We start from the raw sequence: 14671 nt of genomic DNA on the forward strand, positions 1-14671 counted from the left end.
CTTTGTTATACTACAAATACAAGATAAGCAATTTATAAATACAACCTGTGGCACATTTAAGCAGGATAGACTCTGCCTTCAATTTTCTCTATTACTGTCTGCTACAAAATTAAGCTACAGTTGATGGAGAATAAAACCTGAGTTCAGAAAAAAAGGGTTTACATTTCTCTGTAAAGATGCACTATTTCTTTCTGCACTGCTGAGTCAAATTATCACTTACCTGGCAATCTCTCCCATGAGTTGCCCAGAAGGTCCCCAAGGATCATCGTTGGTTGCCTCTCGAACCTTAGACTCAATCTCTGAATAATTCATAACCACATTGGTGCTGCAAAGGAAAAAAAATTGCACACACATACACACGAAGATTAGCATCAAAACTGAGAAACACATGAAAACTTAATAATGACACTACTGGGTGTCCTAATGAGATACCTCTAAAGGGTGGGAAAGAAAACATCTTTAGTGCACAAGCTACCCTGAGGACACTATACTATGCATTTAAGTTATCTTTAAGAAGGTTTTACTATTCCATTAAGCTTCAAGAATACAGATGAGAGACTAGGGATTACATTAGAGTTGGCATAAGTCCAATAAAAAATGGCTTTTGGTCAAATTAAAATTGAAATGGAACCAATAGAGTCTATTATAAGACGAAGTTGTCAGTTTCCTGATCAGATCTAGTTTGTATGCGACTTATGTTGCACATTTACGAGAAATTCCATAACTCAATCAGCAAAATTGGACAGGATCTCATGAATGCCATAGTTTCAATTTTTTTAAAAAGGACTGCAGAGGATTTTCAAAAATCATTTGATAAATTCGAAAGGTTTGAAGCCATTTTAAAACAAGGAATGAAGAAAGCATTTTAAGCAAGAACATCAAGTTGAAAAATGAGATCGAAAGAATAGCGCTGATAAAACTCAATAATTCTACCTTTTTATATTAACAGTTTAAAGGCCCTTTTGGGAAGACAAAGAAATGAATATGATGACAATATTAAGTGCTATAACAGTATAAACATTTAAAGTACTTGTCATTAATGAATAATTTTAAAGCAAATTAATGAGGCCAACTTGAATCCCTAAGTGATCTTACAAAAATCTTAGAAACATAGTCAAAATGGTTATTTATTGATTATATTGTCATAATACCACCACCCCTTCCTCTCTAACCATAGATATCTTTGTTCTTGTTTTAGAGATTTTCAGAAATCATGGAAGTTTATTTTTTATAGTATACAATATTTAATCACAAATGAAGAGAGATGCAAAATTCACTTCAATGCCTCATCTTTGTAAGATAGTAAAAAATATTTTTGGCAAAATTAAAATAAAAAATCAAACAAGCTTTTATTTTAAAATAAAATTAACATTTTTTTTTCCCAACAACTGCTCATCTAGTTTATGTCTTAGATCTTAAGGAAAAGTTGCCACTTTAAATACAAACTACTTTAATGTAAGTGATAGAAATACTTTCTCTGTGACAAAAAAACATTCTATCCTCCAAAATGTAAAACCTTAAATAAGTGGCTTCTAATGCAGATGGAAGGGGCATTATTTTCAAATTTTCAGATACAACATGGCAAAGTAAAACCAGTGAAGCCACTGGCAAATCTTTAATGAAGTATATCCTTGTAATCATTTGAAGATACTTATGTATCTCGATGAATGAAGAACATAAGTTTAAGTTGGGTATGTTCAAAGCTAATTAGCAAAATGAGTCTATTGTCTACTGTAAATCAAAAAGCAATGCAAAACACAGCTGTGGGCATGGACAATAGTAATCAGGGTTATATTTAATTTTACAAGAATTATTGAGAATTTACTTGAAATTTGCTTATGTAATTTAATTCAGTTTATAAGATAATATAAATTAATTCCGCACATATACATACCCCCACAACCCCACACCCATATACATGTATATATGAAATGTTTTTACTGGAGTTGCTTTCGTGAGCCCTACAGTTTTCAGCACACTAGTTTCCTTGTTTAAACTACAAAGAGACCCATGGGTCAAATGAAATAGGTCTTGTTTATATAACCCCCCTCACAAAGTTCTTGAAGGTCTGTATGTGTATAGAACAACAGAAAGGGATAAAAAATGTTTCCTGTATTTCTTCAGATGAAAAACATTAAGTTACAAAAAGTGCCAAGCATTTTCATTTACAAATTTATAATTAAAAAACATTTTTAGCAGGCATTCAGTGTATAGTAGTGCAATGGTGCTCAAGAATAGAACAACCAAAAAAATTAACTGTAATTAAAATAATCACTAAATAGGAAACCGGGCTTCATTTCTAAAGTCAATAATGTAATAAACTCATTATGATTTTCAGCAAAATGGCAAGTGCTCTCAAAGATTCTGAGGAAATATCTTAGCACAAATAGTTCTAAAACAAAACATCTTTAAGCTTCATTTAATTCAGAAAAAAAAGCATTGTATAGTTTGGCTTTTTTCCAGGTCATTTATAAATAACTATTTCTAAAAAGGTGGAAATAACATTTTATTCTTCCTTTCCCATGTTTTCTATGGCCTCTATTCCAGTGCCCTACCCATGATTCCTGTGACCTTTTCTGCAAAAATAATAATAATAATAATAATTTATGTCCAGATGTGAAGGGAGAGAAATGACGTTTGATTTCGAAGACTTCCTGTGATTGAGGAAAAGTAAAATGAGAAAACATTTTAGACACTAGAGGGAGCTCTCGGATAAGTTTTTGCTAGACAATTCAAACAACTGTGTTGACTACAAAAGTTGGGAGAAAATCACTTCGACTAAAACTTTGTTATGTATATTACCTTTAGATTTATTAGTCTATACAATTCAGATTATTCAGAGAGCTTCTCTTGTTACTATATAGCCAATTCTCTGACAAACATGGACTAACAGCGTATTAGTGGGGCATCAGGAACCAAAGCTGTATGACAGGTCTCAGAGAGGGAAAACTATGTGGGGGGGAAGGGGGGGGGAAGAGAGAAAAAGGAAGTAGTATTATTTCTTAAAAGTTTCCCTAAACTTTTTCATCAGACTCTAGGTAGGTAGTAATCTTGTCATTTCTTTACTAGAAAGAATAATAAATTGTCTAAGAATTGTATAACAAGCTACACAACTGTTGTAGATTTAGCCAAAGCAACAATTGATAATAAAAGAGTAATCTAAAACACTTTTCTTTAATCAAGGATTATGATCAATACTATGATTAGAACTCACTATTCAACTGTTAATGAGAAACACTTGGGTAATTCCTGAGTAAAATTATAATAAAGTATCAAAAAATAAAAACCCTCATTCATGCTGCGTGGTGAAAAAAGAGTAAGTTGTCTTTGTTTTTCTTTAACTTTTTGATAAGTGAGGAGCTACTTAAGCTTCTAACCTAACTAAGCAATGAGGCAGTGAGTAGCAGTGGGGAAATGAGCATTAGATTGGGAGTAAAGGGACTTGTGTTCAAGTCTACTACTCTTACTTGTGTGCCTTGGGCAAACCTATACCTCAATGAGGTATTCTAGGTCTAGATAGTCCCCTACGGTTTCTACTTTTAGCTTTAAACTATATGATTTAGGAACTGTCAAGTTTCCCAAAGTATTTTAGTTATTTAGGAACTAAACACTCTTATAACTAGACACACATATGCTCCAGATGTACATCCAGATTTCTATATAATGCAAACTGTTTCATTAGATTCCTCATTTAGAAATGATTTTTAAATTGGTGAGTTATCCATGCTCCTCCTTGCCCCCCCACTTTAGTTTTGTTATTTTCTTTTTAAAAAATTCAATTCACTGTTTCAAAACACCCTCAAAAAAGTCTATAGGATTGCCATAAGATGTGAGGCAATGAAAACATTACACTTCACAATTTATTAGTAGTTCTGGCAAATATACTGGAGGTTAAAAAGATTTAAATCAGTATCCAAAACGGGGATTTTAACTTACTTCTAGATTTTAATTGTCTATGCTATTCTTGAAATGCATATTATAATTATATTATTGGTTATAGTGATAAAATTCACACACTATTTCTGTATTACTTCCAGTTCACCAAAACTTGATATACTTCTGTAAAAACAAAACTACTCTGAATTTAAAATGTAAATACACTGTTGGCCCATCAAAGTAACCAGTAAAAAGAGTTACAGCAAAAGCTGAATATAACTATAATTTTTACTTATATTTTTAAATTCAATCTAATACAATAGTTGTCAATTACACATACAGCAAAACTTGCAAGAACTACATACAGTATTTGCTTTAGAACAGCTTACAATACAGAGCAAAAAAAAAATTATACACTCAAAATATGAAAAAAAGGAGAATTTAAGGTGATTTTACAGAATAAATTAACTTCTAGGAGTAGTAAGAGAAAGGTAAATTTTTATATATGGGCCACAATTTTTTAAATGTGATTACTAGGAATATGTATTCCTTAATAGAGAAGTGATCAGGGGACAGCTGGGTGGCTCAGTGAATTGAGAGCCAAGCCTAGAGAGAACTGGAGGACCTAGGTTCAAATCTGGACTCAGACACTTCCCAGCTGTGTGACCCTGGGCAAGTCACTTAAACCCCACTGCTTAGCCCTTATCACTCTTCTGTCTTGGGGGAAAAAAAAGTATTGATTCTAAAATGGAAGGAGGGATGGAGGGAGGGAGTGAGAGAGAGAGAGAGAGAGAGAGAGAAGTGATCCATGCATACTAACAGTTCTCAAGAGAATAACTGGAAACTATTAACAACCATATGAAAGGCTCTATGTAACTTAAGATAAATACAAATCAAAGCAACCCTCAGTTTTACCTCATACTCAGCGAACTGATTAAGATGAGAAAAGAGAGAAATACTCAATATTGTAAAGAAAGTGGAAAGACAGGCACATAAATCCATTTTTGGTGGAGATGTGAACTGGTATAACCATTTCGGAAAACAATTTCTAATTGTTCAAACACAGTGATTAAAATGTCCATAGCTTTTGAACCAGAGTTTTGATTGCTGGGCATAAACTAGAAGAAGAGCAATGACAAAAAAAATAAAGGCCCATATACCCCAAATTATTGATATTTGTTAGCACAGATCAAGAAGGTAGCTATACAATGTCATGAAATATTACTGTGCTATCAAAAATTACTATAAAACATGCAAAGATTTAAATGAGTTGATACAATGTAAAGCAAAACGAGCCAGGAAAATAATATATAATACAATAGTTTCCATGAAAAGAAAAGCCAGAAAACTAACAAAATCAAATAAAAAAGAAATAAGCATGGTGCTTAAGAAGAACTATGAGAAGAATCCTCTTGCTCCTTTGGAGAGCCGGGTATGCAAGGGTGCAAGTACAATCCACTGCATATATCAATTTTTAAAATATGTTGATAGGTTTGTGCTCTCGCTCTCTCTCTCTCCCTCTCTCTCTCTCTCTCTCTCTCTCTCTCTCTCTCTCTCTCTCTCTCTCTCTCTCTCTCTCTCTCTCAAAAAAGTCTACATTATAAAAATGGCCCTCTCTTGGAAGACAAAGAAAGGAAAATAACAGGGGGAAAATATAGACAATACAAAAGATATCAATAAAATAAATTTAAAAGTATTAATAGACATGACATATATATTTAAGTAACTGTAAATAGATGTGTAAGTAATAAATGCATTAAATGTACACAAAACTTGAAGGTAATAATTTTTATTTAAGTATCTTTCACTGTAGTCTTAACCTGGTATTAAAGGAAGAAAATCGAGAATGATTCCAAAACATATGAAAAAATGTCACCATGAGGACATCAGAAAGGGGTGACAAAATTAATGTGAATTGTGACTTTGTGATAAACTTACTTTCAAAATGTTTTAACATAAAAATCAAAACAAGTGAAAATGTTCCCTGGAACTAATCACTTAAAGTGTCTGGAAAATGTGTTCTTTTTTGCGTGTGTTTCTAAAGCCAAAACATAAGGACTTAAAAAAAAAATTGCATTTAAAAGTCTGATGATGATAGCCACAATTTCTAAGGTTCATCAAAGGGATATCCTTAAGAAAGTTTAATTTGCTGACAAGCTAAAAATTCTATGAATGAATATGAAAATATTTTAAAACTGATGTAAATGTTCTACTTTAGGGAACCTCCCACAAGTTACTTATTATCACTCTTGTTAATATAAAACCTATTGTGAACTATCAACACCCCCCTCCCCCCAGTTGTAATAAATCCATATTCCTTATTGTCAGCTTAAATCCTAAGGATAAGAATAGCTCATAGGCATTTTGAGGTTTGCAAAAAAAGGACACTGCATTACAATGCTGTGAGGTAGGTTCAGTAGAAAAAACTGTCAACTATCATTGCCAATTCTATTGCTATATTTGGTTACATAGAATCACAATTTACAAAGGAGCTCTGTTACAAAACTGCAATGCCAAATAAAAGTAAGGTATAACTTTACATCCCCCACAACATTCAATAAACATTGTGTTTTTATAGGTAACAAAATAATCTACAGAATATAGGAAAAAGAAATGGAAATAATACCTAGCTATGTAAAAAAATTATTAATAATAATACCAACCCAAAAAGAATATTGCTATTTGCTTGATAAGTAATAGCAAGATATGAATGCAAAGTATGCTGGCAACCGTACAAGGAAACATGGGAAAGACATTTTAAACTCTGGTTATAAGTCCTTCATCTTGCAAAATATGAATTATTTTAGTAAGAAAATAATTTGACAAACTGCATTCATTTATTTCAAAAGGAAAAGAGAGTATCACCTTGAATTGGAAAACAGTAAGAAATATTTCTAAAACTCAGAGCCTTATTCTTTTAGGAGTAAGACTTGAAAAAAAGTGAAACCTTGTTCCTTTTTAAATGTATATTTCAAGCCAATTATATTGTGTGTACATGGAGTACCTATGTGTATAATATTATACAGTAAACTATTACACAGAGGACCTTGCTGGATTAAGCACCTTCTGTTTTCCATCTTTACTTTCCAAGAGGGAACACTAAAATGCTAAATGCTGAAATGTGAAACTTTCTAACTTCCCCCTCCCTTTTCTTTTACTATCACCATGAGTTTGCATTGAAACAGTATACATCATCTTTCCAATATCTCCTTCCATAAGGAATAAAATAGATTAAACAAATAAAAAAGCTTATTGCCAGGTTCACTGAAAAATTATTTCCTTCCAAAATTCAATATTTAGGATCATTCTAAATTCATGATAAAAAGAAAGTCTTTTTCTATGACAAAGAAAGGGTAGCCAAAACTTTTAAAACTACAAATTAAAAAAAAAAATTGCCTGTCACAATTATTCTGCCTGGCATAAAATAAAAAAGTTAAAATAACCATCTCCTTTTGACATTCATGGACATAACAGAGATACACCTCTCACTGGTGCTACTGTTTTTGAAGTTCCAATAATTGAATCTACTTTACTTTTCACACAGTAGATGCTTAGCAAATACTTGATTTAATTTTTAAAACCTCTCAATAATCTAATAACAAGAAAACAAAGGATTACAGTTATCCTGACTAATCTGATTTTGGCCTTTTCAAAAGCTACCCTCTATATAAATTCTACTAATTAACACTCCTCCCACCTTGAAATTGGCCTATAATTTCTGTAGTAAATCAATCCACCAACATGTTAGTATTTTAGGAAGCAATTCTGAATTACACAATTTGAATCAACCCTGTTATTTTCCTGTTAGAATAATATTTGTTTGGTGTTTTCTCACCAACGTACCTCCCTGATGACTTAAGCATTTTAAAAAAGTTGTTCCCATTTGGATTATTTTTTATGTAAAATAAAAAGATAATTTAAATGGAAGGTTTTGACTTTTTTTGCAAGGAAAAACTATATTTTAGGAAAGAAGTGGTCAGGTGGGGTTAGAATAAAATTTAATTTGACCACTATCATAGTCCCACAGTACTTTTCATAATGGTCTCCAAACAATTAGTTACATATTTTAAGTATTCTTCAAAGAATAACCTTAATTATTAAAAGCTTTTCAAAAAGCCAAATCTTAAAAGCTAAAGTGAATTAAACCCTCAAATTTAACCTATTATGCACATACATGCAAGAAGCATCTGGTGAGTCAAACATCTTGGGTTAGTACAAAAAAGCATTGGAATTGCAGTTAAGAAATGAGTTCCAATTCCAGCTCTGCTATTTTATTAGCTATATGACCTTATATAAGCTACTTCACTCATTTCTCTAAGTCTTTTCTTCATGTGTAAAATGGGGATACTGCTACTTACATTAACTATAGAGTTATTCTGAGGATCACTGCAGGATCACTGCAGGATCTATGCCAAAGTTTGTAAAGTATAAAGTAATATATTGTTTTTCTTTATGGAGAAGCTTTTGAAAATTCTTCAAATTTTGTGATAGTGAAAGTCACATTCAAAAACTCATTCTGTGTAAATCTGTATGCATAAATCAAAGGAAACTCCGACTTTTAAGTTCAACCAAAGCTTCACAATAGGCAAGCACTCCTGATTGCGGTTTCATCTGGCCTGAATGGATCATTTTAAACATGCACTGTAGTAATTTACTTAGAAATACACAACATAGGCAACACACACTCTCAAATACCTGGAGCAATGTCATAGGTCATTAAGAGATAGTAAGCCAAGTACAACTTGATCATGGAAAAAATCCTTGGTTTTCTTCCAAAATAAGAAAAATAATTTGTTCCGAATATACTACTAGTTTGTATTGAAAACTTGGATACTACTGTGCTCTTTCATTTTTTCCCCTAAAAGGTTATATCTTCTTGATATGCATTCAGAATTTGATTTGAATTTGCAACTTTTCAAGGGAATACTTTAATAATTTATGAAGCAGATGTGCAAGGCAAACTGCATAGAAACAGATAAGCCAAAAAAAACATCCTGATGTCCACAAATGAATTATGACTAGTGGGAGGAAAAACTATAAAGCTATTTCCTGTGCCTTACAACTTTAGTGGTTAGACAGCGTAGCAAGTAAAATAACCCATTATGTAGTTCCCTCCTTTTTAAACCTTATAAAGCCCAAAACTCCAGGAATTACTCTCCCAAAGTTTTTATACAATTTCCCTTAAATCGACTTAATTCTTTATGCCAATTTGCTTAAAATAAATGCTTGGAAATTTTAGCAATTAAAAAAAATAAATACTAGTTGAGCACTGAAATTTATTAGCTATTAAATATACAAATGGTGACACCCATCTTTAATCAGTATATTAGGAATGACATCCATTTTGCAGCTTTTAAAGGTAATCTGACTCAAAGTTGAAGTAACAAAGGAAGACTATTATTTTACAGTACATCTACAATGACTTTAGTTTTTAGAATATATACTTGATGTTCTGTCTCAAAAGAAGTCCAAGAGTTCCACTATTCATCACAGGTGAACAAGTGAGCCTTGATACATTTTCTATTTTAAAACTCACTTCCATAATTTTGTGGATAACTCCTTTAGAACTAAGCTTTTATTCACATATCATAAAAAAGAAAAATTTGGAACAAAAATCCATCCCACAACTCAATTTAATTCATATGGACTGGCTTTCAAAACTACAAAATGTATGAAATTAGAAACATATCAGCCCCCTCCCCATTAAGTAATTGTATTATACAAATTAAGCTGACAATAAGACTAGTATAGAACTTGCATTTATTATTAAATTTGTTTACAGGCATTCTCTTTTACAAAAACTACAAGAACTGTGCCAGTAATGCGGGAAGCAATATCCGAATGGGAGACTGCTACTGAATTCTTAAAATAAACTTAAAAAACAAACAAAACAATTCTTTTATTATGAACTTGACAAACATCAATACAAATGTTTTCATATCAAAAACAAAAATATGATTGTATAATAAAGTAAAAAATTTCTTTTACAGCAGATGTTATTAACTTTTTTTTTTGCCTCAGACCCTTGTGGCAGTTTGGCTAAGTTTATGGATTCTTTCTCAGAATATTTTTAAAAGCATAAAATAGGATTACAAAGGCAACAAAATGAAATTATCAAAGAATTTCCCCCAAATTCCTGACATAACAGCTCCCATTTTAAAAAATACATGAAATTTAAAACAGTAAAACTAGCACTACCCTGACTTTTGTCATTCCTAAAATTACAACATAGATTGTTTCCATTGTTTTCTTGACCTTGGAAGAAGCCTCATACTAATGTATCTCTGTCTTCTGCTCCTTCTGTTATAGATACCACCATCACCTTTGTTGTTACTTTCCTCTTTAATTCAACAAATTTCACATTATTTTGAGTTCAGCAGCAGCTTTCTATCCTAATGCTATATTCCTCTTCAGATTGATCCCAATTCCTTGACTAATAACTTCTGAACAAATAGTTGGACAACATATTATTGAAGAAAAAAGTACCTGGCTGGCTTTCAGAGGCCAAAGTTTGAATCCTGTAGCTGCCCAAACCTCTTAACCTTCATGAGCCTACTATAAAATGATTTTATCAATCTTACCCACCTACTGCAATACACCAATATATTTTAGTACCATCCTATCAAAATTACAAGAAATAGCTATCAAACAGATCATGATGATTATGATTATTTAGGTATTGATGTAAATCTCTCCACTTTTTTTTTAAAAACCCTTACCTTCCATCTTGGAGTCAATACTGTGTATTGGCTCCAAGGCAGAAGAGTGGCAAGGGCTAGGCAATGGGGGTTAAGTGACTTGCCCAGGGTCACACAGCTGGGAAGTATCTGAGGCCAGATATGAACCTAGGACCTCCCGTCTCTAGGCCTGACTCTCAATACCTGAGCCACCCAGCTGCTCCCCACCTCCACTTTTTAAGAATGGCAAAATCTTAGTTTTTAATACTTTATACCTGAGAAAATTCACAGATCATCAGACTATCTGGTCCAATTACCAAATAAGTACTTTGGCAGCAATGTGGCATGTTCAAGGGGAAACTGTTCTATATCAGCTAAGGCTAATCCAACTGGCCAAACAAGCAAGAAAGAAGCAGTGGGGAGCAGTAACATGAATCAAGGGTTTTTGTCTAATGCCATAGGAAAACTTATTTGGAGATGGTGAGAACAAATTGTTAGTAGTCATTTTCAGAAGACTGGATTTCTAATGTTTAAGGCAATAGATATCCATCCTAATTATACAAGTTTTCACTTTGAAATCAATTTACTTGGAATATTTCTTCATATCTGAAACAGTTAAAATTTAGGGGAGATGGGGAGACTGAGGCATCTGAGGCAGGTAGAAATTAGTTTCTCTCTGCAAGGAGTATTATATTTTTTTAGAGGTTTATTGAAGATTAAGGATTAAAGAAAATACAGGATAAGAAACATGTGTCCACGCAATCGAGTGGCCCAGACACAACCTCACCTACATTATGAAAAAAAGCCACGCCTGCCCCAAAACGGAAGTCCCCCCCTCTCAAAAGCCTTTGAATCAGTTTAAATACCTTCTCGATCTCGGCCCAGGTGAGGTTACAAGGCATTCTGGGGAAGTGGAGCAAAGGCTTGTGGGGATTGTAGTCCTGTATTCGAGTCTATTTTTTACATATATAACTTATATATCATTTTATGCTCATCCATGCTTAAATACTGGCTATATATTTATCTTATCTCTCCCTGCTATATTGTGAACTCTTTGTAGACAAAAACCATATCCTTTTAAAAATTTCTGTATAATGCTTAGCACTGTGCATTGCAGATGATTAATGCTTGTTAAATTAAGACAATTTTTCTGTATTTTAAATTATATTTCAATAATGGGAAAATCAGATTAGATTCCAGATGTACTTGTGCAGATAATCATCACTAATGAAGGTTTTATTTTATAAAGATTATATACCCTTATGGAAGCATTCTCTTTTGGAATGTAAATGGAATGAGAATAAAAATATACTTAACACAAAAAAAATAAGTATTTCTTTTCTTAGCATTCTGGGAAGATTATGGGACAGTGAGCAAAGAGATTTAGTTTTTCTGGAACAATAAGAGAAGCATTTTTTTTGCCTAGGTTTTTCAACAAAATCCCAGTACACACCAGGTTTATAGTTAAGGTTACAGTTAAAACTTCTGGTAAAAATCATTCCTCAACTTAGACATGCAACTCAAGTCTAGCAGAAAAAACAAAAGTAAACTTAAAATGCCAGTCCTTTAAGAAAGTGATGGTGTTTGTGAGAACTAGACTGATCCTGCATTCTAAATAGTTCTTATCTCTTATGGTATATAACTTAAAAAAAAAAAGTTAATTTATCTATTTACTCTTATAGCCAACACTAAAAAAACACTTTGTTAAAGACTGGTAGAATGGAAGAACTCTACAGTATTTTAATTTATATTTATGTAAGTCTGCAAAGTATTAGAATAATATTTGATGGACTCCTGATAGGGGAATTATCTCCTCTGGATTATGGATTGATCTTGATTGGCAGAATTACATCCTATAAAAAAATCTAATTGTTTGAAAATAAAGGATAAGAGGCAAGAGACATTTGGGTCCTAGCACTGATATGGGTAACAGTAAGCGTGCCAGTATTATGGCACATAGTAGATACTTATTAAATGTTTGTTGATTCAGTTTTTATTCAAGGGAGTCAATATACACATAAAAATGTTAATAAAAACATAAAAAATGAGATTAAAATGATAATGAAAGATAAGGAGTTCTGCTTTGGCTATGTTGAGCTTGTGATGTTGATGAAGTATCCAGTTTGAAATGTACAAAGTTGGTTGTGAAGCAGCTAAGTGGTGCAGTGGATAAGAGGGGCTTAAGTCTGAAGTCTGGAAGATGCCTCTTCCAGAGTTCAAATCTGGCATCAGACATTGCCTAGCTGTGTAACAACCTCTGGAGAAGCCACTTTAACCCTGTGTTTGCTTCAGGTCCTCATCTGTAAAATGAGGCAGAGAAGGAAATAGCAAACTACTCCAGAATTTTTGCCAAGAGAACCCCAAATAAGGTCAAAGTCAGCTTCAACTGAACAATTAATCACTTGTACCCTCTGAAGACAAAAGGATGGCATCTACTTTATTTGGATATGCAAGCTCTTTCAATTAAGAAGTATATCGTGTTAATTTGTCACTAGACAGGAAATCAGTATATAGTGTACGGATCATTAGAAGACCAAGCTTTTATCTAGATGGTATATCACAATTAATGAGGGCTTAATACCATACTGAATTTAGAAATTATAGACATATACACATATATAATGCCAATGTAATAGCCATTTATTTTAATTTGGAGAGGTATATAGCTATTATGCCTTACTTCCCTTTCTCCTAAGTCCATTGTTAAAAAAAAAAGCAGAAAAATAAAATATGTGCTTTGGGGCTAAGGAATGGTTAGATAATAAGCACAGTATATTAATATTACTAAGCAGTAAAGAATGAAGATTAGGAAGTTAGAGAAACATGAGAAGACTTCTATGAAATAATGCACAGGGTAAGAAAGCACAGACACAAGGACATATTTTAAATAAATAAAATCAACAAAACTTTGGTAGAATACCCCCAAACATTTGAGTGCCAGTCTATTAAATTAAAGGAGGCACCTTTCCTTCCTATTAAATAATTAATTACTAAACTAACTTTTTAGGGAACATAGGGATGTGGATAGGAAAATTATTCTTAAAATAAGTCAATTACATTTTTTCTAAAAAAATTTTAAAATCAATATGAAACAACTATAACTGGCATTCCAAAATAAAGCAAATTCTGCAAATGAATAGGAAAGGATAGGGCAAAAGTACTGACAGAATACAACCAAAGCTAATAAACTAAAGCTAAAATTCCACTGGTCAGTAAGGAGAAATTCTGAAGCCAAGCCTCACTGGTTCTCTATTACTTTAGTATAAAATAAAACTCTTCAGGCCGGCATTCATAATCCTTCAAAATCTATCTCAAACTATGTTCCTGGACTGAGTTCAGTTTTCACACTTCCATTCACTCCAAAATCTTAAACAAATTTGTCTTCTTGCTAGTCTCTCTATCCTACATGTGATCTCCGGTCTCTGGGCCGCTGCACAGATAATGTGCAAATTCCTTTACAAAGAATTTTCTACTACCCTACACCTCTTGGAAATCCCAAATCCCTTCAAGATAAGCTTCAGGTCCTGCCACCTACAGGTGAGCCTTTCTAGATCTCCCCACACCCCCAGTTGTTATAAAATTTCTTACACAGCCCTAGAATAAAAGCTGCTTCAATGTTTTCCTTTTGTTTTTATATTCCCAATGCCTAACACAGATTCTTTAGATACAGTGGGCACCTTAGTAACTGGGTGATTGAATACAGTCCACTAAATAAAGTTAAGAGAAGTAGTGATTGGTATGTGGCATTTTTTTACCTCCCAACAGTGCCTTATACACTAGTGCAAATATTTATTGAATGAAACCATCCAGAAAGATACACTTGATAAATTTTTAAAAACTCATTCTCTCTAAAATGTCAGTTAATGAAAGTTACATTAAACCTCAAAATTTTGACATTTCCCCAAAGAGCCAATCGGAAAATATGGAAATTTATGCCATCTTGTCCAAGACCCTCAGTTTCACAGATGAGGAAAATAAAGCCCTGAGAAATTATACGTCTTGTCCAAAATCATCCAGGTAGTTATGTGTTGGAGCCAGTATTCAAATCCCAGTCTTTTGAATCTAAAATCAATGCTCTTTTTACCGTACTTCATTGTCCTTTGCTATTATTAATAGGT

General features: G+C 32.7%; 1 protein-coding gene across 3 annotated transcripts in view; it reads right to left on the reverse strand.

Annotated features, from left to right (window-relative positions):
- Positions 1–14671, reverse strand: part of CLINT1 (clathrin interactor 1) — a 63184-nt gene that overhangs the window by 27018 nt on the left and 21495 nt on the right. For all 3 annotated transcript variants that reach the window (XM_056811527.1, XM_056811526.1, XM_056811528.1), the window contains exon 2: positions 221–325. In XM_056811527.1, coding sequence (XP_056667505.1) covers positions 221–325 — 105 coding nt within the window. The remainder of the gene's footprint in view (positions 1–220; positions 326–14671) is intronic.

This window comes from Monodelphis domestica, chromosome 1, assembly GCF_027887165.1.
Source record: "Monodelphis domestica isolate mMonDom1 chromosome 1, mMonDom1.pri, whole genome shotgun sequence".
Classification (NCBI taxonomy): Eukaryota; Metazoa; Chordata; class Mammalia; order Didelphimorphia; family Didelphidae; genus Monodelphis; species Monodelphis domestica.